The sequence below is a fragment of the Canis lupus genome, chromosome 4, assembly GCF_048164855.1.
Source record: "Canis lupus baileyi chromosome 4, mCanLup2.hap1, whole genome shotgun sequence".
Lineage (NCBI taxonomy): Eukaryota > Metazoa > Chordata > Mammalia > Carnivora > Canidae > Canis > Canis lupus.
Window position 1 is genome coordinate 73,156,527 of NC_132841.1, and position 25,043 is coordinate 73,181,569.

Here is a 25,043-nt window from a genome sequence, read left to right on the forward strand (position 1 = left end):
TTAAATATTTACTGGTCAGGTTTTGGTTGTTGTTTGTTTTATTGTGGCTTTCGGGGAACTGTAGGTAGTTTAAAGGATTTGCTTAAGTGATGAGGACAGGTTTTCACTCTGAAGGTATTTTTAAGAAAAGAGAAGTACAGTCATTCTTTTATAAGTATTTAGGCTACAAGTGATAGGATTGATTACAGAATGTTAACTCTAAGTCCTGGCCTTCAACACCTGACAGTTGATTTAGCTTATAAAATAATCCCATGCCCACTTTTTATCCAGTAACATAAATGAGTCTAAGGGCTTTCCCCACAATCATTGCTGGGTTTCTAGATGTCTTAGACCTTAGCCAGCACAAAATATCATGTGAGGAGCGATTGTAATTGGGCAGTACATATAAGGCTGGAAAGGACACAGCCTACCACTTTTTATAGGATTAGAAAATAATTGAATCTTGGCAAGGGTACAGCTCAAAAGGAGGTAAATATGCTTGGCTTCTAACACCCTGTCTTCCCTATTTCCACATGTCAAGAGCCATCATCCTGTACTGTGTCTGCCCTCTTCACCCAACTGCTTAGGTGTTCCGTGACACACCAAAAAGTTAAAGAAAATTTTTACTGGGGTGCCTGGGTGGCTCAGTCATTTAAGTGCCTGCTTTTGGCTCAGGTTGTGATCCTTGGGTCCTGGAATCAAGCTCCACATCAGGCTCCCTGCTTGATGGAGAGCCTGCTTCTCCCTCTGCCTGCTGTTCCCCCTGCTTGTGATCTCTCTCTCTGTGTCAAATAAATAAATAAAATCTTAAAAATATATATTTATTTATTTTTAAAGATTTATTTATTTGAGAGAGAGAGAGAGCAAGAGAACACAGGTGTAAGGGAGGGAGGGACCAAGGGAGGGGAGAGAATACTAAGCAGACTCCCCACTGAGTGTAGAGCCTGACGGCAGGGCTTGATCCCACCACCCAGAAATCACAACCTGAACCAAAATGAAGAGTCAAACATTTAACTAACTGAGCCACTCAGGTGCCCCTGAAAAAATATTTATTGATGTCCATCAGTTTGCCTTTCTGATGAAAATGTTTCTTCTAACCACTTTTCATTTAAATCTTTTGATACCATTCTATTGCTATTACAAATAATATGTATGTATTCATTAAGAGGATTTTGAGTAAAGTCAAGTATCCTTTGAAATAAATTCTCTATTGAATGTTTTAAAATATTTATATTTTACCTTCTTATAGCTAAAATAAAAGATTATATTTTAAAATAAAACTGTTAATATGAACTCATAGAAAATCTAAATTTCAAGATTTTTTTTCTATAAGGTAGAAAAGACCATAGGTTTGTGAAATGTGTCATCATTGTGAAAATGAGGTAGTAAAGGAGGAAACCACACTTTGCATGTCTAAGACTTAATTTTGATTATATGCTTATTTATTTTAAAGGTTTATAAAATTACTAATGAAACATTAAGAACTTTTGATCTGTGTCTTCACATGTTAGTTTTGTTGGCAAGATTAGCATATCTTCCTACTTTATATTAGGGTGTTACACGGATCAAGGAATAGATGGGTGGGATAGTGGTTTATCAACTGTAAAATCGTAAATATAAAGAGTTATTGTATCTAAAAGGAAAATTATTAATCCATTAAAGGTATTATTTTAGAGTTAATTGGGATAAACTTTGAGTGCCAGTTTGTCTTTTAGGAAAAGAAAGGTCAGATTCTTCAATTTTCAAATTATCTCTCAAAATAGATATGCTATTATAGAGATAATATGAAACAGTGCCTTAGTGACATTTTAGTGATAATTTGCTTCATAGGTCCATTTTCTTTTGAAATGCTGCCATAATTAGTCTAATGCTCATGTTTTGTTTTTTAAGATTGATTGATTTAGAGAGAGAGCATGCACAGAGGGGGAGGGGCAAAAACGAGAGAGAGAGAGAGAGAGAGAGAGAGAGAGAAAGAGATAGAGAGAGAGAATATGAGAATGAATCTCAAGCTGACTCCCTACAGAGCATGGAGCCCAACGTAAGGCTCTATCCCACCACTCTATGATCATGACCTGAGCTGAGATCAAGAGTTAATTTGTCACCAATTGAGTCACCCAGGCACCCTACTAATTCCCATGTTACTAACAACACAGCCATCCCTAGAGTTAATATTTAGACTTAACTGCCTAGAGAGTGTAAGGCTATTTCCTGACACTAGAAAAAGCTATGACCTTCCCAGAAATAATTATCTAATTGGGGTTTCTCCTCCTAGAGTATTGTATTCCCACAAGGGTGTGAAGATAGTAAGGAAGTATTTAGTGTCACAGAATTAGCATAACCATCTATCTGAAACCCCAGTTTTGCTCAATGATAAATCATATAAAACATTCCTTATGTATTAAAGCAAGGAGATGTGTTATGAATTAGTTGTATTTCTTACACATCAGTTGTGTAAAATGGGAGACCTTTACTTTCTTGTAATCGCTCCACTGTTTTCCTCAGTGTAATGCTCACATGCACCCCCCCCCCCCCCACACACACACACTCATCCCTCTTTCTCCTTCTTCCTCTCTTCCTCCCTTGCTCCATGTATGTGTTTGGGCTTATGCCATGAGGAGTACATCAGTGAAAAAGTCTGATCCTCAGTGAAAAAGTCTGAAACTAAGGCAACAAAAAGTCCTTGGTCTTTGTTTTGTCTTGGATTTAAATTCTAGCTCTAAAATTTGTTAAATGATCATTAGCAAAGTATTTAACCCTTTGGGCCTCTGTTTCTTTATCTGTAAAATAATTATTTCTTAGGATCACAGTAAGAATAAGGTAAGAGAGTGTCTGTAAATTGGCTGATGAATAGCAGGGTCTTTTTTTTTATTTTATTTTAAGATTTTACTTATTTATTAGAGACACAGAGAGAGAGAAAGAGAGAGAGAGGCAGAGACACAGGCAGGGGGAGAAGCAGGCTCCATGCCGGGAGCCTGATGTGGGACTCGATCCCGGGTCTCCAGGATCATGCCCTGGGTTGAAGGCAAAGCTAAACCACTAAGCCACCAGGGCTGTCCTGAATCGTAGGATCTTAACAAATATTAATCCTGCCTGTCCATCCATTGCTTCTTTCCTTGTGTGTCATATTTTCAGAGTACTCTTGTTCTATACAACAGTGAGGTTTAAAGTAAACAGCAAATAAGATAAAATAATAGCCCTCAGGTAAGACATAGTAATAAATTCTGAGTGTATAATAAAATCCATTTAAATGGAATTGACTAGCTTTTAGGTTATTTAAAAAAATTGAACAGGAAAATTAATTTTCATAATTAAGATTTTCTAAACCATGTTGTTTTATACTTAAAAATACTAGTTGTGTATTTTCAGCATTAAAATTGTGTGAATATAAGAAAAGAACAAATTGCATTTGTATTAGAGCCATTGTTTTGTATTCTTGTGTAATAATTTTCTGAAGGTATACAAATAACCCAACTCAGTGTGTTTTTGTAAGAAATCTGGGTATGGTGCATACCTTGTTAATGGAATACTGGCTATATAAACTTCTTAGAAAGAGAAATAAGTCCTTCTTAAAGAAAGACAAGTTATTATAACTACATAACTTGCTGTGATAAGTAATAATAAAATATAGGCTTCTTTGGAATGACAATACCAAAGAAGAGTTTAAACATTTACAATGAGAAATAATGCTTGCCTTTTTAAAAATCTACTTTTATTAGTTTGGGAACTCGTTGTTTGAATCTACTTGGTTTCCAGCAGTTCATGGGAGATAATGATATGACATCAGACTTGGTTGATGAAGGAAAAGAATTAATCAGACGAGGTAAGATTTGTCTTTTAAAATCAAGGAAAGGAAAGTTCTAAAACTCAAAATACGAATTAGTGTTTCTATAATTTGTAATTTTTAATCTCTTAAGAAATTAATGTTTTTTTTAGCTAAAATTCTACAAAAACAACCTTCATAACAAAAATAATTTGAAACTATAAAAATAATTTGAAACTATAAACTATAAAAAAAATTGAAACTCTCATCTGTCTTTAAGAAATACTACAGCAGACAGCAGAAATTTAGTATGCCCTCAACTAAATAATGCTCTTGGATGGCATTGGAGTTACTTTCATATTTTCCTGGAAATGGATTTGCCAAGCTCAGTACAACTATAAAATTCATGAATTCAAAGAATCATCAGTTTAATACCACACAAGAAATCATTCAAGCCAAGGCTGGTTTTGAGAATGCAATGATCATTAACAGCCTATTAGAATACATGGCACTCTAGTAAAATCTAATCCGGACACTGAATATATCAAATTTCCTGAGGTTCAAGTGATGGTAGGGAAAAAAGAAAACAAAACTTGAGTGTGGGGACATTGATTCCTAGACATTCTCCCTCCGTGAGTCTGGAGCTTTTGTGTGGTCATTTAGTTAAATGGAGGCCAAAATATGTTGTGACTCCAATAAAAGCTTTCATAGTCTTCACATTCTGAGGAAGGTGGAGTCCAGTTGATGTAATGGTTCTGCTGCTTTTTGCATTAATAAGACCTCATGTGGAATATTGTATTCAGTCCTGGGTAAGATTTCAAGAGTAGAACTGGTAAGTTAGAAGGTATTTAGAGAAGGACAGCCAGAATTATGAGTCTGTAGAGCGTAACTTACACAAAAACAAAACAAAACAAAAAACCACTGTGAGTATACAGCCTGAAGAGAATAAGGGAAAGGACTTTTATGCAGAAAAAAATATCAACTTAATTTAGAAGATGAGGCAAAGAGAAAGAAATTACCAACAAATTTCAGATCACCATGAGGAAGAATGTTTTCCTCACTAAAAACTATTTACACATGGCCTAAAGGTCATGTCCAACAGAAATATAGAAGATATCCTCTGTGGACTTAGGTGACCTCTAAGGTCCTTTCCAACAATAACCTATTACTTTTGACTTTGTAGTAATTTAAAGGAAATTGGTCATAGCCTGATACCTTTACTTCAGTTACTCTACGTCTAACTAAACCCATTATACCAAATTTGAGACCACTTTTCTGTCTCTAGAGAAGAGAAAAAGACAAAGGCAAGAAGAAGGTGAAAATCGAAGAAGAGTAAGTATAGTACTTAATAATTTGTTGTAACCTAAAGACTGATGTGAAATAATCATAAGAATTTTACTGAACTGGAGGGTATTATGCTGAGTGAAGTAAGTCAATCGGAGGACAAACAGTGTATGTTCTCATTCATTTGGGGAATATAAATAATAGTGAAAGGGAATATAAAGGAAGGGAGAAGAAATGTGTGGGAAATATCAGAAAGGGAGACAGAACATAAAGACTCCTAACTCTGGGAAACGAACTAGGGGTGGTGGAAGGGGAGGAGGGTGGGGGGTGGGGGTGAATGGGTGATGGGCACTGAGGGGGGCACTTGACGGGATGAGCACTGGGTGTTATTCTGTATGTTGGTAAATTGAACACCAATAAAAAATAAATTTATTTAAAAAAAAAGAATTTTACTGATTTACAATTGGCTAAAGACCAAAGAGCAGTGGGAAAATGACATACGACACGTTTTTTTTAAAAGGTAATTTTAATACTTTCAGATGTACATGCTAAGCATTTTTTGGTCAGACCTGTTCCAAAAAGTCACTAGTTTTAAGTTACTTTGTGTCCAGTGTCTAGCAGTTTCTTGCCTAAGCTCAGTGCTTTGTGAATACTTATTGAATGAATTAATAAAATCACGCAGTCTTATTATTAAAGTCATTTTGATTGCTTTAAAATTGTTATGCTTTTTTATAATATGACATTAATTATATTCCTCTTCAGTTTTTCTTTAGTCCTCTGCTGAGGCAAACTAACCTCCTCCTGTAGAGAGAAAAGGCAGAAAATCAGAAAAATTTAGTGTGGTTACCACAAATTACAACAGCTGGGGCTATACTGGAGAAATGAAGACTCAGAGGAGGAGACATGATAGTTGTCCATATATGTTAGTGTGTAGCATGTAAAAGGAGACTTGTTCTTTATTTTAGAAGACATAATTGGAACCAGAGAGTGAAAGATACTGCAGATAGATTTCACCTCTTGGTGAAAATATCTAACTTCCATAGTTTATCAAAATTGAGATGGGCTTACACACACACACACACACACCACACACAAAATTGTGGTGAGCTACCCACACATAGAAACTTCATGCCCTCTAATAAGACAGTCAATGGCATGGCTATTTTAGAATGAACCCCTACAATGCAGGGGAGGTCGAATTAGGTGACCTGTAAGGTTCCTTTCAGTTCTATGAATTGACTGAGTAGCATCCCACTTCATAAGGTTTGACTACAATGATCTAATTATCTTTGTATACAACTCAAATTTTGCTTTCGAAAGTAACTTTTCAGGTCTCAATATTTGTAGTTGATTTGTATGGGAGGTAATTTTGTTAACCTCTCAAATTATTAGGAGTTCTCATAATTTTTATGTGGTCAAGGTAAGCCTATCGTAGCTATCATATCCTTTTGACACTTTAGATAGAATTGAGAAGGTTAATTATAGCTAGCGAAAATGTCTATAAGCGTTCATTTGGAAAAATGTTTGGAGACCATATTAAAATCACGTAGAGACAAAGAAAAATCTTTTTTGAAAATTTTCGTGGTACTATGCTAACATACTGATTATGTGGTGAATTTCTGATGAAAATAAATTATATTATCTCTATGTACTATCTATTGACACTGATGAATTACTTTCTGCCTTTGAGTTCCTTTGCTACATATATTTATTTATGTTTCTGTCCTAGGAATGGAAAGAACGTTATGGACACAGTAGAGAAGATTCCACTAGAAACAGAAATGTTCATGTTGACCCAAAAGAGTCAAACCTCTCAGATCTTAGTACCAACCGATGTAAGTAGTTTATTTTCCAATTCCCTTAGAAATTGTTTCTTAAACTTGGTTGCATAGAGACTGAGGATTAAGATATCCATCCAAAAATGCCTTTGGAGGGGCACCTGGGTGGCTCAGCAGTTGAGTGTCTGGCTTTAGCTCAGGTCGTGATCCTGGGATTGAGTCCCACATTGGACTCCCCATGAGGAGCCTGCTTCTCCCTCTGCCTGTGTCTCTGTCTTTCTCTGTCTGTGTCTCTTATGAATAAATACATAAAATATTTTTTAAAAAATGCCTTTAGAGAACTGTAGATGTGGTTCTGTCTTTCCTTTCTCATCCCTCAGTGTATAGAGGGAAAGGGAAACTCAAATATGCATTCTGGTAGGAGATGGAGAATTGGGATAATATACTACCTTAAATAATATCAGTACTTATCCCAGGCATGTCTTAGGTACATGTTGGTTTCTACTATTTCCCCGATGCTGTTCTTTACTTTTTCTGTTAATGGGTGTAGGCAATTCAGTCATTTTTATAACCATTTCCTGACTGATCAATATATCAGGTACTTTCCCAGGTTTATAGGGTTATAGAGAAACATTTCCTGTCCTTGGGATGCTAATTAGTTCAGTGAGGGACTGATAATAAGGAGAAGATGTTTGCCAGTGGGTTGAGCTAGGACACCTCCCCACATCCTTATCCCTGCCATCTGCACCTGGGAAGGTGGCAAGAAACCTGTGTTTGCTCAGGACTCTGCCCAGAGTAGATGGCAGAGAATGTTTGTCTTTGGGGAAGAGGCAGGAATGCTGAGAGAGTAGAAGGTATACTCCTGATGCTGAGGGAACTCGACTCTCGACTTAGGGAATAGAAAAAGAGGTCTTTATTGAGAAAGGATTTCTGTGATAGAGTAACGTTAACTTAACATTTGGAAATGAATAGTACTTATCCAGGTGAAGGTGTTTTGGGCAGAAGGATGAATGAATGACTTAAGAGAACTTTGGGAGAATGCAAGTTTGTTTCTGTGACAAGATCCTGAGTAGGAGAAGCCTGATAAAGAGGGGAAGCTGCAGAGACAGTTGGAAAGCAGGTATTACCATACTCAGAAGTTAAGATTCTCTCCCAAGTTAAGATTTTAGTCAGAAAAGGAGCATGCGCACATTTTTGGTTTCAAGAGATAGTTTGATAGCAACATAAAGTATGATTTCCAGGGAAGTGAGACACAGAAATCAGTTCTCTGTTTTGGTAATGCGATCAAGAAATGATGAGGGCCTTTAAATCAGCAGTGATCCCTACACATGAGGAAGAAAGGATGTGTTTGAGTGAGATTTATGGTCAAAGAAACAGGAGAGAGCTAAAGGTGTAGTCAAAGCTAAGAAGAAAGAAAGAGGATTCTACAAAGATTTGGAAGTTTGCTTACCGCGGAGTAGGAGTTGACACAATAGAGATGTGGGAGTGTAGGAGAATGGTCAAGAGAAGAAGAAATACAACGCCTTTGGATAATGACATGAAGAGAACCCGGAATGCAGGAGGCAATCAATATTTGCTGAATGAATGAGAGAAAAGATGAAGGGCAGAGTCCAAGATGACAAAAGTATAAGATATGATAGACTTGGCTTGCCTTAAGTTTTCAAAAAGAGCTATATCATAAAGTTCTTCTGAAGTTACTGGATTACTCAGAACAACATTGTGAAAATTTAGGTTGTTTATGAAGAAAACCCACATAGAAAAGGGAGACTTAGTTGTATAAATCTGAAGTGATCAGGATGGTCGTCATTAACCACCTGTGGCCGTTGAGCATTTGCAACATGGCTGACGCCCCATGTTGAAATGATAATATATTGGATATAGTGAATTAAATTAAATTGGTTAAAATTAATTTCACCTGTTCCTTTTTACATTTTTATGTAACTGAGAACATTTGAGAAAATTCTAGCCAAGAACTGACATATGGGAGCCCCTGGATTCAACCATGAAACCATTTGAAACTTGATAATGAACAATGTCATAATTCATATGTTAAATGTTAATTCTGATTCATATTAATTCTTTGCATTGTACCTACTTCTGAGCTTAGACCAGTTACAAGACCAGTTGTTATTTTCTATCATACCATTTTTCATTTGAATCTGATTTTGAAGGAATCAAGTAATTATCTTTTCTTGCTATTATCTTCACAATCAAAATTCAGATCCTTTAAAATCTTGACTTTTTTTGTGAGTCCATAGACTGTGACCCATGAGGACAATAGAAAAGTAGACAGATCTTTTTTTGTTCCTTTACAGCAGCATCCAAATATAACAGGGCCAGTAACAGAACTGAAAGGGACCGAATAGAACTCCTCCAAGATGTAGAACCTTTGGATTTTAATGCAGAAACATTCACTGATGATCCTCTGGAATCTGAATCGGGAAGGTAAGCTCTGACTGTATCATTTTGGCTCCAACATTCTGGAATTTTAAGAACATAAAACTTGATGAAATAAACGTAAGGAAAAAATGTTCATCTTTACTGCTAATAATAATCATATTAATTAACCCTTGGTAGCTTTTTATCCCTTCTAATGCTTTTATATTGTAAAAATTATAGCATCCAGTGGTGGTAATTGAAATTACTATATCCATAAACCACTAGTGGTATTCTAAATAAGAAAGAAGAATTGAAATTGTTAGTAAGACTATTAACAATGTTTATATGCCTATTTCTAATGATCCCATTTATGAAATTTATCATATTTAGCAATAGCTACATGGTCATGGCTAGGTATCGGATACTATTCTAAGCACATTACCAATGATACTATATTTTATGGTTATAAATCCAATTGGATTTGAATCCTGAGAGGCTTAGTAACTTAACTTACTCAGAGTAAAATAGCTTGCAAATAGCAAAAGTCAGGCATTCAAACCCCAGGACTCTGGCTATAGGGTCTGTGGTTTTGGCCACTCTGTGAAATGATTAAACAAAAGCAAAATATCATATGCATGAGATATTTGCTATAGTATTGTCTATAAATAGCAAAAACACTAGAATATTTTATTTATATTGAACAATCAAGAATGATTATTAAATCTTCAGTTTATATCCCCCATCCCTTTCTTTTTATATCTCTCTTTTTTTACATATAGAAAACAAGGTATTCTAGGCTCTAGAAAAGCTGTTGGTTAATTTATAATTAAGTAAATCACTTTGGGATATTATCTTTATAAGTTTCTGCCTTCAGCTACTGAATAGGTTTTTATAAATTATGCTTACAAATTATGTAGCCACTTCCTTTTAATGTGTCCTTGTTTTTCTCTCCTCCTTTGTTATTTTTGATGCCTCAGATCATTTCTTTATCCACCTTTCAGGTATCAGCCTGGTGGACGATACCTCTCGATGTCTCAAAGCAGAATATTTGATGATGTTTAAAGTCTGAAAATTTATGAACAACTAACCAAGATCAACGCATCAATCCAGTCTTTCAGAACATATGTGTGCCCTAGAATTTATACTGTACTCTTAGTGAAAATGTCAGGACAAAACAGGCCCTGAAAGTTAATCACATCTTAGTAATAATAGTTTATTGCCCATTGGATAGAGTGTCATCTTTTCTTGTAAGGTTTATTACACACTGTTCCTGACGTGTCTGCCTTAGGAAGTACAGGTGTAGTGGAAGGCATTCAATTCATGGTAAAGATCGCTATATGTTGAGAACATGTAGTTCGGTTTGTTTCATATTAGTTTTTCTTGGGAAAGTTGTTTTAAAGATCCAAGAAAGCCATAAGTCATAACTAAATAACATCATATGGTTTTATTATTGTGATTTACATTTTTGCTGTTTCTAAAGAATATGTTAATCCCATATTTCCCAAAGAGATGGAGACCTCAAATAGTAATGGTATTTACAAAACCCATGTCTTAAAACAAGGCTTACTTACCAGACATAACTGAATGTAGAAAGCTCTTTTTCAACTCTATATGCAAATCAGTGAGGTTTTTGCATGTATAATTAAGATTATACTTCAACTGATAGTATTAGTATCTTTAGCATGTATACTATAGTCGGGTGATGTATTATTCTTTCAGTCTTTGCTAGTAACTGGAAATTACTATACGCTTTTGGTATTGCTTTGTAAAAGATTTTCATTTCAGGGAGAAATATTCACCTTTATCATTCAGCGTATTAACTTAAGTGTGGATCGTTCCACTCAAAGAGAATCTGAAGCATTAATGGTAAATTGTGGGTTGTTTTTGTGTTTTTTTTTTTTTAATAGCCAAAGAGTCCCACAAAAATTCTCTAATTTTTAAAGGTGCCTCTTGATGCTTTGTGGAAAATGGTTACTCTAAGGAAAAAAGTGAATCCATTTACTAATACTTAAATTTGGGTTTATAGAATGGAAATATGTGATAACTGTTAAACGTGCTAATTATTTTAAAATGAGTTTTTTAATTTTTGTGTTTAAGCCAAAGTTGGGTATTATATTTTGAATCATCAGTGTTTTATTGCACAGTGAATATTGCACAGTTGAACACAATATGCTTCCAGAGAGTTTTTTGTGTCCCTGAAATGTTTGCAACTCAAAGAATCCCTGCTATGGATTCACCCAGTGGTGACTATTCTTGAGCTTGCCCACAAGTCTCAGTTTAACGCCTATTATTCTGTATAAATTTTAATAGTCCTCGCTTTCACTCTGAAGTTTCCCAGTTTAAAAATGAGTTATATGATCACCCTAACAATATGATTTTATGTTTTTTATGTTTCTTGAAGGTAATCTTCCCTTGAATCATAATTTTAAATTTTTTATTTTGCTTTTTATTTAGTATTATCATGTAAATTTTTAAAAGACAGTTCTATGCAGATACTGAAAGGAATAGTATATCATCCTACTTACCTGATTTTGTTTAATTTTTATGATCTTTGAGATTAAATCCCTTTAAATAATTATAAATGGATAGATTTTATTCTCAGTCAAAGGTCATACAGGCTGCCCATTTGAGAACCCACACAGAGACTTTCACTGTAAAGTGTGGTTACAGACTGTAGGCCAGGAACAGAGATCATTTGATATTGTTTGTCATTTCATGACTGACCATTCAATATCTTGGACAAATTATGTAACCTCTCAGTGCCTCAATTTCTTCATTCGTGAAATGAAGATGATACTTGCTATTTACCTACTCATCTACCTCACAAAACTATTGTGAGGGTATTGAGTTGATGCTGATATGCTGGAGTTTAAAACAAAACAAAACAAAAGAAGTTGTAACCTCTGCTGTTCTTCCTAGTGGTACTTGAAGGTGTTGGATGGAGAAATGATAAGCTCGGAGAGGGGTTCAGTTTCTTTATAATTACAGAGAAGCTTTTAAGTCCCTGAAGCAAAAACTGTTTTTGGAATAATTTATCAAAAGTCCTCTGAAAATAGTATTGTGGTATATTTGGTCTTTGGGTTTACCTTGGCATATTTTCCTTAAGTATAATGTTGTTTCTCATCAGGTTTTATCATGAAACCCAGATGCTGTACGAGAAGCAGCAGCAGAAAAATTATTCACTTATAAGTCACTTTTGTAACTTATAATACCCTAAAGTAATTGCTAGGAATATGTAGGGGAATGTACTACTTTCCTTTATTATTTTTTTATGATTATAATAATTGAAGTGTATGTAATACTTCACAAACAACCTAGCTCCCTTTGTGACTTCTGAGTTATTTCCAAAATAATTTTTGGTTGTTTAAATGATCTAGAGTCAACTTTTTAAGCAGAATTTATCTTACAGGATTTTATATACGATCATATAGGAAGGTTACCTGGCTGGACAAATTTGAGTTCATAACATTTTAACCTCTGAAGAATAAAGAATTTATTGGTGGAGGAACTAAGTTAATGTCTGTAAAGCCACCTTGTGTAAAAAACTAAAGTAAGAACAAGTTTTCTGCTTGGGGAAGCTTATTAAAATGTAATGACATCTACTGCAAAACATTACTACTAAATTCATACACTTTAAGTGCAAAGGAATTTCCTAAACAATTACTTCTGACAATTAGCTTTTGATGTCTTTCTTATATAATAATAGATATCCAATTAAATTTTCTAAATTATTTTTCTGAATAATTATTAGGTAAGAATATTCAGTAAGCCAATAATTCAAAATAACCATTGCAGAAAGTGATAATAATCTGTTAATTTCACGAATCACCTGTAAGTTGCTAATTAACTTTTGTTACTACATCAGTAACTTGATCTTATCAGTAAAGCATTTTTATAAAAATCATTAGTAAAATAATAAATAAGGTTTAAACCTAATTATTAGGATTTGCTCTCTTACCAAGTGAATATAAGGGCTTTCGAGTACTTTCAATACACAAGTCCTCACTTCACAAGAGTGATAAAAGCTAAGTCAAAACATTCAAAGATTTTCCATTTATTAAAAAATAGATCAGAAAATTTGACAATCAAAAATAAATACCGCGAGTTGATCTATTTTTGGTCTCTACTATTTGATTAGAGTATCAGTTCTTAAATTTACACTGGTTGTGTACCCAAATGAAATTAAATATGGATAGGAAAGTCAATTTGTGGGCTTTTAAAAGTATATTTCAGCATACGGATAAAAGAATTTCATTTATGTACAATAGCAAACCTCATTTTTTGTCTTGTAAGAGATTCAGGGAATGTTCTTGATGGTATGTTGATGAGCATCTTAAAAGAAAGAAAGCTCTCCCTAATTACAATTCACACTGTTCAGTAATAGGAGTTTTGTACTTGTGATTTGAGTGGACCATGCCTGAAAGTTACAAGGATAAGTATATTTGCACTAAAGAGACAAAACATGTCCCTGAGAAATCTTAACATACTTGAATCTGTAAAGTGTAATGGATCACATTACATTAAATTCTAAATGTTAAGGAGTAAATGGATTTAGAGTTCTATCTTTTCTTTGTTTTCTTCCTTCCTCGTCCTTTTATACTTTCTGAAACTTCTTTTTACAGTATGATTTTTAATATGCTGACAGATTTTCTTTGTTTTGTGTATACAGTTGTTTCTGATGATCAGTACACTCAAAAGGAATTAGTTCTGATTCCACATCCCACTACTTGAATAGTAATATTGCACCGAAAGTAGTGAAACATATTTTTCTAGACAACTAAGCAACATCTAAATGTAAATGTGATACATGCTGACTCAGTGTGTTGTCTTTAGGTCACTAAAGAGGACACTTCATTAATAGGAATTACTCTCAGTGTAATGTGTTGGCATAAAATGGATTTCCAAAAACAATGATTTTAAAAAACACAACAACAACAACAAATAAGAACCTTAAGATAACTTTTTATGAGAAGGAGTTCATAAATAACCTACATAGTTGTCAAAGTTTCATTAGGAGAGGTTAGAATAATACAAGAGGGTTATAGGAGGCGTTCTAAAATATTAATTCCCTCCATGAAAAGTACTTCTTCCCAGTGGACTTTTTCATGCCCAGAGAACTAGAAGACCAAGCCCTGTCATCCTTTACCCCAACTCCTGGAGACCAGGCCTGATGAATCCTTTTCCCCAGCAGAGTGGGCACTAGCCCTGCCCTATCCTCAGTCCCATCATTGGGAACATGACCTCACTTCTAATTCTTTTCACACTTAGTCTGGTCTTCCTAAAATTTTATTATCATTGTCAAAAGATTTGTCCATTGAGGTTGGTTGAAGCCTTTCTACAATTTTTAATTTATTAATAAAGCAGGAATATTGGCATGTTCCTCTTCTTATTGATAATCTTAAAAGACATTTATTTTTGACACACACCCTGGAAAAAAATAACTTTTTCTCCTGAAAATTTTTTCTTTGGTGGTTATCTTGATCTCAAATCATTTTATAAAAGATTTTTTTTTTCTGTACTCAGTGCAAAAGTGTAGAAAAAGTGGTTTACTATGGCAGATATATGTAGGGTAAAGTCATAATTTGTGACTCTGTGCAACACCATATTGAGTCAATATAATTGATATAAATCCTATCAATCTAGTCACTTAGAGCTGTATTTCTCAAAAGAACGCTGGCTAGCATCTTCCCTACTTAGTACACCAAGTTGTAGGGGAGAGACTTGTATTTATTTTATTAAAAGCAATCCAATGGATTTGTTTTTGTCCATACTTTGAAAACAGCTTGAAGGATTTTTCTCATTTTAGAAGGTAGAAAACATGTGGACATGTCTTTTAAATTACTGTAATCTAATATATATTTATAAATTATAGCATTGAAAAAAGAGCTCTAATATTGATGTTGTTACTTTCTGGTATTTAATTTTTATAAAATTTTTTTGTAGTAACTAATTGTAGTGCTTTTAAGTAGTTTAAAAATCATTCTCAAATAAGTTCTGCCCACATCCTAGTTCCTTGGGGCAATTCTAAAGTTCAGTAATCCAGTGTGAATTTGAAATATTCTTTCATCCCTTCAGTGTCTTTTTATATATATCAGTACCCAAACGAAGTATACCAAAAGCCTAATTTCTGTGTTGCATTAATGAAGTACTTGTTATTTGTCTAATTCAGTGGATTAGGTGAAATAGAGGATAAGTCTTTTCAAATGTGCATCTGGTCATAATTTTTCTAAATGTTCATTCTGTTCATTTTTGGTGCATGATGCCAAATTTGTCTTTAATCAGCCATTACTACCTGATATGTAATGACAGATGTTTTCCTATCTGACCAATGGGTTAACTATTTTTCTCTGCAGATTCTCACTACATTTTCAAATATGTATTTGGAAAAAGCTGCAAAATGCTCCTATAAGTAAGTTAGCATCTTTGGCCTTATCTATGCATAATGTTCCTTCGGTTTGGTTTTGACAAACTCGTGGACTTGCAGTTGCTTTGTAGTATTTTAACTTATTGTGATGTAATGAATTTTTTGAAATGTTTACTTGATTAGCTATTAAAATATAGGAAATTATGTGGCTTTGCATGAAATAAAGAACATTTTTACAAGTTCCTAAGAATTTTGCTGATTATTTATGTGTTTCATTTGATAACATCTCTGAGATTAAACCCCTAAGGAGCCTGAAGCTTTCTTTGTTCTATTTTAAGATAATTAAACACATGTACTTTAGGTTCTACATTACTTTATCCAGTGTTTATAATTAAAATAAATAATTGTTACAAAAATTAGAAATCAATGAAATTTAAAGCTGGAAAACAATAAAGAAAATCAATAAAACCAAAGCCTAGGTTCTTGAAAATATCAATAAAATTGATTAAATCATAGCCAGACTAAGTAAACAGAGAATTGCTTTCCTTTATACCAAAAAAGAACAATTGAAGTTTGAAATTAAAAACAATACCGTTTATATTAGTCCTAGCTAATGCAGTTTAAGAGAAGGAAATAAAAGGTACACAGATTTGGAAGGAAGAAATAAAACTGTCTTTGTTAGCAGATGACATGATTGCCTATGTAAACAACCTAAAAGAATTGGCCCAAAAAACTCCTGGAATAAGTAATTATGATAAGGTTGCAAGATACAAGATTAATATTACAAAAGTCAATCATTTTCCCATATAACCAATGGAAAAGTGAAATTTGAAATTAAAAACACCATACCAATGGCAGCATGGCGGAAGGACAGGGGATCTCGTTTCATCTGGTTCCCCCAAGTTTAGCAAGGTAACTTTCAAACCATCCTGAACACCTATGAATTCAACCGGAGATGTAAAGAAAGCATGGCTGGAACTCTACAAATAGAAAAGTGACCACTTCTTGCAAGGAGGATTGTGGAGAAGAGAAACGGGGGATCTATGGGAAGGTAAAGCGCAGGGGGAGGGAGCCTTTGTAGCCGGGCTGCAGGAAAGTGATACAGCCCCAGCCCCGGGGCTCAAAATCAGGACCTTTAGAAATCTGCTCCCGGGAGAGTCTTCCCTGCCTGAAAGGAGCTCAGTGGTGAAACGCAGAATTACAGGAGGGACAGTGAGGTCTCAATATTCCTGGAGGAACAGAAAGATCAGGGGCGCCTGAGGGGCAGAGCTCCCAAGCATGGGATCAGGGAAACAGGTTTAGGTCAGCGAGCCCGGGGAAGACGCCAGCTTGTGCCATAAAACGGAACCGAGGACAGATCGGTGACCTCTGCCTGCCGGGTCCCCGCAACAAGCGGGTGTCCTGCTGCACGGGTCAGGGGCCGCCCACCTGCTCGGGGGGAGGAGAAGGAGGAGGGGGAGGGGGAGGGGGAGGGGGAGGAGGAGGAGGAGGAGGAGGGAGTGGGCGCTAGAGGGGACTGCAGTTTGGCACGCGCTGGATCTCTTGGCTCCCGGGCTGGAGACCTCTGCGGGACTTTTTTTTTTTTTTTTTTTTCTTTGCCCTCAAAAGAGGCACGGAAAGCCTCCAGGAACAAAGACCTCACACAGCAAACTGCTCCTACTGAGCCCAGCCACCCGGCAAGGGGCAGAGCTGCTCCACCCAGGCACCGACACCCGGACACCCGAGAACCCTCGCAGCAGGCCCCGCCCACAGAAGACCAGCCCGAAGAACCAGAACAGCAAGTTACTGACCTACAGGGACAGAAGAATCCAGGACTAAGAGAAAGTAGCATTTAGAACTCGAGGATTTCTTTTTTCTTATGATTTATCTTTCAGGTTAAAATTTTCCAATATTCATTCTCTTTTCCCGTCTTAACTATAACATTTTATTAACTCTATTTTGAAGTTTTTTCTTTCGTATTTTACAATCACGTTATAGATATATTCTTCATTTTTGGCTTCCTTACCACTTACTCAATTTTTTTTTTTTGGTAAATATAGAAGTTTTTCATATATATATATATAAGTTTGGAATTTCATACCTTCAACATATAGACCAAAATACACTCAAAACCAAGTGGATCACCATCTTGGTCCACCCTGTGAGATTCTATTTTCTCTCATACACCGTTTCCCTACCCCAACCGCCCCCCTTTTTTAAATTTTATTTATTTATTTATTTATTTATTTATTTATTTATTTATTTATGATAGTCACACACACACACACACACACACACACAGAGAGGCAGAGACACAGGCAGAGGGAGAAGCAGGTTCCATGCACCGGGAGCCCAATGTGGGACTCGATCTTGGGTCTCCAGGATCGCGCCCTGGGCCAAAGGCAGGCACCAAACCGCTGCGCCACCCAGGGACCCCCCCCTTTTTTTTAAATTTCTTTTTCTTTTTCTTTTTTTTTTTCTAACCCTAACCCTAACCTTCCCCCATCCACCCCCCCTTTTTAAAAAAATTTTATTTTCTTTTTCTTTAACTTTTTTCTTTTGTTTTCTGGTCCTGGACCTCTATGGAAGTATGTAGTATGTATTTTGCTTGGGTTATGGGTGATATTTTGACTCTGCTCACTTGTACAGCCATTCTGCTCTGGACAAAATGACTAGAAGGAAGAATTCACCACACACACACAAAAAAAGAACCAGAGGTAATACAGATTTAATGGATATGGATTTAAGTAAAAAGTTGGAGATAGAATTCAGGAATACAATGATAAAATTACTAACTGGACTTGAAAAAAGCATAAAACACTCAAGAGATTCTCTTACTGCAGAAATGAGATCTAATCAGGCCAAAATTAAAAATTCTCTGAAATGTACTCTAAACTGGATTCTCTAACAGCCAGGGTAAATGAGGCAGAAGAGAAAATAAGGACATGGAAGACAAGTTGATGGGGAAAAAGGAAACTGAGGAAAAGAGAAAAACAGCTAAGAGCCCAAGAGGAGAGACTCGGTGATAGTTTGAAAAAAAAATCCACATTATTGGGATTCCAGAGGGCATGGAGAGAGGACCAGAAGGTATGTTTGAACAAATCATAGCTAAAAACTTCCCTAATCTGGGGAAAGAAACAAGTATTTATATCCAAGAGATAGAGAGGATCTCCTCTCCACCCTCCCCCCCCCCAAAAAAAACAGCAACTGATCAACACCCTGACATATAATACTGAAGCTTGCAAATTTTGGAAATAGAGAATCTTGAAGGCAGCTTAAGACAAGAGATTCCTAACATAAAGTGGAAGAGAAACATCAGATTAACAACAAGTCTATCCACAGAGACCTGGCAGGTCAGAAAGGGCTGGCATGGTATACTCAGGGTACCAAATGAGGAAAACATGTGGCCAAGAACACTTTATCTAGCAAGGCTGTCATTCAGAATGGAAGGAGAGATAAAGAGCTTCCAGGACAGATAGAAGCTAAAAGAATATGTGACCACCAAACCAGACCTTCAAGAAATATTAAACAGGATTCTGAAAGCAAGAAGAGAACCCAAGAGTAACATAGAACAGAAAGAAACAGACAATCTACAGAAACAGGGACTTTATAGGTAATTAAGTAGCACTAAATTCATATCTTTCAAGAGACTCATTTGAGGCCTAAAGACACCTCTGGACTGAAAATGAGGGGGTGGACAACCATTTATCATGCTAATGGACCTCAAAAGAAAGCTAGGGTAGTGATCCTCATATCAGGCAAATTAGATTTTAAACCAAAGACAGTAGTAAGGGACGAAAAGGAACACTGTAGCATACTTAAAGGGTATGATCTTCAAGTCCAGCAGAATATCTAATAAATATAAATATTCATGCTCCTAACAAGGGAGCAGGCAATTATATAAGCCAATTAATAACAAAAGTAAAGAATCACATTGATAATAATACAGTAATAGTAGGAGGACTTCAATACCCCACTCACAGCAATGGACAGATCATCTAAGCAGAAGATCAACAAGGAAACAAGGACTTTGAATGAAACACTGGACCAGATGGATTTCACAGAAATATATGGAGCATTCCATCCTAAAACATACATATACATACATATTCTACTCCAGTACACATAGAACATCCTCCAGAATAGATCTCATAACTGTGTCATAAATCGGGTTTCATCTCCTACCAAAGATTGGGGTCATTCCGTGCATATTTTCAGACCATAATGCATTGAAATTTGAACCAATCACAGGAAGAAATTTGGAAAGCTCTCAGTTTTCCCCATAAGGTCAGGAACACTACAAGGATGACCATTCTCACCACTGTTGTTTGATACAGTATAGAAGTCCTAGCCTCAGCAATCAGACAACAAAAAGAAATAAAAGGCATCCAAATTGGCAAAGAAGAAGTCAAACTCTCATTCTTCACAGATGGCATGATACTGTATATGTTGAACCCAAAAGACTCCACCTCAAAATCCCTAGCACTCAAATAGCAATTCAGCAATGTGACAGGATACAAAATCAATTCACAGAAATCAGTAGCATTTCTTTTTTTTTTAAATTTTATTTATTTATTCATAGAGACCGAGAGAGAGAGAGAGAGAGAGAGAGAGAGAGGCAGAGACACAGGCAGAGGGAGAAACAGGCACCATACAGAGAGCCTGACGTGGGACTCGATCCAGGGTCTCCAGGATCATGCCCTGGGCTGCAGGTGGCGCTAAACCGCTGCACCACCGGGGCTGCCCATCAGTAGCATTTCTATACACTAATAATGAGACAGAAGAAAGAGAAAGTAGGAATCAATCCCATTTATAATTGCACCAAAACCCATAAGATACAATATATTTGCACCAAATTGCACCAAAACGCATAAGGAAAGAAACTGAGAAAGACACAAAGAGGTGGGAAAACATTCCATGATCATAGATTAGAAGAATAAATACTGTGAAAATGTCTATGCTACCAGAGCAATTTACATATTCAATGACATCCCTATCAAAATACCATGGACTTTCTTCACAGAGTTGGAACCAATAAGCCTAAGATTTGTATGGAATCAGAAAAGACCCTGAGTAGCCAGAGGAATGTTGAAAAAGAAAACCAAAGCTGGGCCATCACAATGCCAGGCTTCAAGCTGTCGCACAAAGCTGTGATCAACAAGATAGCATGGTACTGACACAAAAACAGACACATAGATCAATGGAACCTAAGAGAGAACCCAGAAACGGACCCTCAACTCTATGGTCAACTCATCTTTGATAAAGCAGGAAAGACTATCCACTGGAAAAAAGACAGGCTCTTCAGTAAGTGGTGTTGGGAAAATTGGACGGCCACATGCAGAAGAATGAAACTGGGCCATTCTTACACCATGCACAAAGATAAACTCAAAATGGATGAAAGACCTAAATGTGAGACAGGAATCTATCGAAATCCTAGAGGAGAACCTAGGCAGCAACCTCTGTGACCTCAGCCACAGTAACTTCTTGCAAGAAATGTCTCTAAAGGGAAGGGAAACAAAACCAATAGTGAACTACTGGGATTTCATCAAGATAAAAAGCTTCTTCACAGCAAAGGAAACAGTTAACAAAACTAAAGGGCAGCCTACAGAATGGGAGAAGATATTTGCAAATGTCCTATCAGATAAAGGGCTAGTTTCCAAGATCTATAAAGAACTTACCAAACTCAACACCTGAAAAATAAGCAATCCAGTCAAGAAACGGGCAGAAGACATGAATAGACATTTCTCCAAAGAAGACCTACACATGCCGACAGGCACATGAAAATATGGCACCTCATCACTTGTCAGCAGGGAAATACAAATCAAAACCACAATGAGATACCACTTTACACTGGTGAGAATGGCTAAAATTAACAAGTCAGGAATAAGAAATGTTGGAGAGGATGTGGAGAAAGGGGGGAACCCTCTTACACTGTTGGTAGTTTGCAAGCTGGTGCATCCACTCTGGAAAACAGTACGGAGGTTCCTGAAAAAGCTAAAAATAGAGCTACCCTACAACCCAGCAATTGCACTACTGGGTGTTTACCCCAAAGATACAAATATAGTAAAACGATGGACATTGTACCCCCATGTTCATTGCAGCAATGTCCACAATAGCCAAACTATGGGATTAGCCAAGGTGTCCTTAGATAAATGGATGAAAAAGATATGATATATATGTATACACACACACACACAATGGAATATTACTCAGCCATCAGAAAGGATGAATACCTACCATTTACATCAATGTGGATAGAACTAGAGGGTATTAAGTGTATAAGTCAGTTGGAGAAAGACACTTATCATATGGTTTCACTCACATTTGGAATATAAGAAATAGTGAAAGGGACTATAAGGGAAGGAGGGGAAACTGAGTGGGGAAAAATTAGAGAGGCAGAAAAACCATGAGAGTCTCCTAACTCTGGGAAACAAAGGATTGTGGAAGGGGAAGTGAGTGGGGGATGGGGTGACTGGGTGATGGGCACTACAGTGGTCACATGATATGAAATGAAGAGCACTGGGTGTTACACTGTATGTTGACAAATTGAATTTATTTATTTATTTATTTATTTAATCCTGAGGTCTTTTGTTTTCTTTACATTTATCATGCCATGAATTCATAGGGAATGGGTTCCAGCAGTTCAGGCTCCTTTCCATTAGTTCTCACAAAGTGTGCTTCTCTGGGTGGGGCACACTGGCGCTTCAGTTGGACCCAAGTGCCTTTCTCTTTGGTTTCCTTCTTTTTCTGATCATTTTCCTTCACATGCTTCAGGAAGCTATCTCAGCTCTTTGAGTGTTTAATATGCTCAATGCGGACATTAATTCTCTTGGCAAGAATCTTGACCTTAACCTGTTTGTTTACAACAATGCCAACAGAATGCTAAGTAACATTGTAGACTCTTCCAGTTTTGCCATGGTAACATTTGTGGGGCATTCCTTTTTGAACAGTGCCCATTCCCTTGATGTCCACAATAATCACCTTTCTTATAGATTCGCATGTATGTGGCCAAAGGAACAACTCCATGTTTTCTAAAAGGCCTAGAGAACATATAACGGGTACCTCTCCTCTTTCCCTTTGTGCTCATTTTGGCAAATTACTGAAAGATGGCGGTTCTGGCCGAAAGGAAGGTGGCAAATTGAATTAAAAAAAAAAAAAAACAATACCATTTACATAGGCACCCCCAGAAGTGAAATACTTAGATCTAAATCTAACAAAATATATGTAGAGAGAAGATGTATATGAGGAAAAGTACAAAACTGATGAAAGAAATTAAATAACCTAATAAATGGAGAGAATCTGTGTTCATAGAGAGAAAGACTCAACATTGTCAAGATGTCAGTTTTTCCCAACCTAATCTGTAGAGTCAATGCAATCCCAATCAAAATTCCAATAAGTTATTTTGTGGGTATTGACAAACTAATTCCAAAGTTTATATGGCAAGCTGAAGACCTGGACTAACACAATTTTGAAGGACAAGAAAAAGAGAATTGACACTACCCAGCTTCAAAACTTACTATACAGCTGTAGTAACCAAACATTGTAGGACTGACAAAAGAGTAGACAGTGAAACAGAATAGAAAGTCCACCAGTAGGCCCACAAACAGTCCATTGATCTTTGACAAAGGAACAAAGGCAATTCAATAGAGAAACGATAGTCTTTTCAACAAAGGAGGCTGGGACGAATGAATAGCCACAGGCCAAAAAGAAGGGGAAAAATGGAATCTAGACAGTGCTGACTTTACATCTTTCACAAAAAATAACTCAAAATGATTCATAAATGCAAAACTATAAACCTTCTAGAAGATAACAGAGAACATAGATGACTTTGGGCTTGGCAATGAGTCTATATATCACACAAAAATGTGTGTGTATGTAAGAAGACATATACAAGAACGTTCATAGCAGCATTCTTCATAGTCCATAAACGGCTCGATAAACAGAATAGTTTTACTTATTCAACATGATGATATATACATGTACAACTAAATGAAAATTAATGATTTGCAGCTATACAACAGCATAGATGAAACTCACATAATGCGTATCAAAAGAAGCCAGATGTGAAAAAGTAATATAGTGTGGTTACACTTAAAGTTCAAAAACTGGCAAAACTAGACTGCATAGTACAAACATTGATGCTTTGTAGTAAAACCATAAAAATAATCAAGGAAGAAATTACCATACATGTCAGGCTATGGCTTACCTTGGAGGAGGAGGAAGGGATCAGTGATTAAAGTAAAGCACAAGAGAAGTTTCAGCATTGTGGCCTATCTTCTCTTTCTCGGGTGCTGGTTTTCTAGATGTTCACTTTGTAATGGGTTGTTGACAACTACATGCCTTTGCATGTGCTTTCCTGTATGTGCATTTTATTTTGTAGTAAGGGTAAAATCTTTAGGGAGAGCATTAAATTACATAATTTACCTCATAAATTGGGTGTGGAGGACGTTGCATTATAGTATGCTAAGGTCATGATAACATAAAGGAGGAATAAAGATATTGCTTAAGCTAAACTTTGTGAAGGATGCGTGCTGTAATCTCTTTGGTAACTATTAAAAGAATAAAAATAGAATTTAGCTTCAAATACAGGGAAGTTGGAATGACCCCCCCCCACAAAAAATGATCCAATTCAAAACAGCAAAAGAACAAAAACAGCCAAAATCCAAATTTTATTGTTTAGAAGTGCATACATAGTTGGGCAAACTATAAAGTCATGTGAAGCAATTTAGCATTTAAGTCATGGTAGTGCTTCTGGTGGGATGGACATTCAGGGGTATCGTTCAGAGAACCTCTGGGTTAGTAAGGGCAAAGTTTTATTTCTTTGGGTGCTTTTTCCAAGCATGTTTTACTTATTAACTAAATATTTATATTTTATGCTCTTTTGGTTTTTTAAAAAGATTACTTATTTTGGGAGAGAGAGCATGTGCAAGCAAAGGGAGGGACAGGGACAGGGTGGCTCTGCGGTTGAGCACCTGTCTTCGGCTCAGGGCGTGATCCTGGAGTCCCGGGATCGAGTACCACATCGGGCTCCCTGCATGGAGCCCGCTTCTCCCTTTGCCTGTGTCTCTGCCTCTCTCTCTCTCTGTGTCTCTCATAAATAAATAAATAAATAAAATCTTTTAAAAAAAAGAAAAGGGAGGGACAGAGGGAGACAGAGAGAGAGAGAAAATCCTTAAGCAGATTCCCCGCTGAATAGGGATACCAAGTTAGGGCTTGATCCCAGGATCCTGAGATCATGACCTGAGCTGAAATCAAGAGTCAGATGCTCAACCGACTGAGTCACCCAGGTGCTCCTGCACTTTTCTGAATTTCTGTTTGTATTTCAAAATGTAAAAGGTTTTAGGGGATCCCTGGGTGGCGCAGCTGTTTAGCGCCTGCCTTTGGCCCAGGGTGCGATCCTGGAGACCCGGAATCGAGTCCCATGTTGGGCTCCCGGTGCATGGAGCCTGCTTCTCCCTCTGCCTATGTCTCTACCTCTCTCTCTCTCTCTCTCACTGTGTGTGCCTATCATGAATTAAAA

General features: G+C 36.4%; 1 protein-coding gene across 5 annotated transcripts in view; it reads left to right on the forward strand.

Moving 5' to 3' along the window:
* LMBRD2 (LMBR1 domain containing 2) overlaps positions 1-15,794 on the forward strand; it is a 43,978-nt gene extending 28,184 nt beyond the window's left edge. Inside the window, exons 14-18 of one of the 5 annotated variants that reach the window (XM_072824886.1) lie at positions 3,696-3,799; positions 5,025-5,071; positions 6,753-6,858; positions 9,117-9,246; positions 10,158-15,794. In XM_072824886.1, the coding sequence (XP_072680987.1) occupies positions 3,696-3,799; positions 5,025-5,071; positions 6,753-6,858; positions 9,117-9,246; positions 10,158-10,242 (472 nt within the window). In that variant the 3' untranslated portion in view covers positions 10,243-15,794. Of the gene's footprint in view, positions 1-3,695; positions 3,800-4,922; positions 5,072-6,752; positions 6,859-9,116; positions 9,247-10,157 lie in introns of those variants that run through there. The other 4 variants (XM_072824888.1, XM_072824887.1, XM_072824889.1 and 1 more) reach the window with 4 other exon arrangements.
* The last annotated feature ends 9,249 nt before the right edge of the window (positions 15,795-25,043 follow it).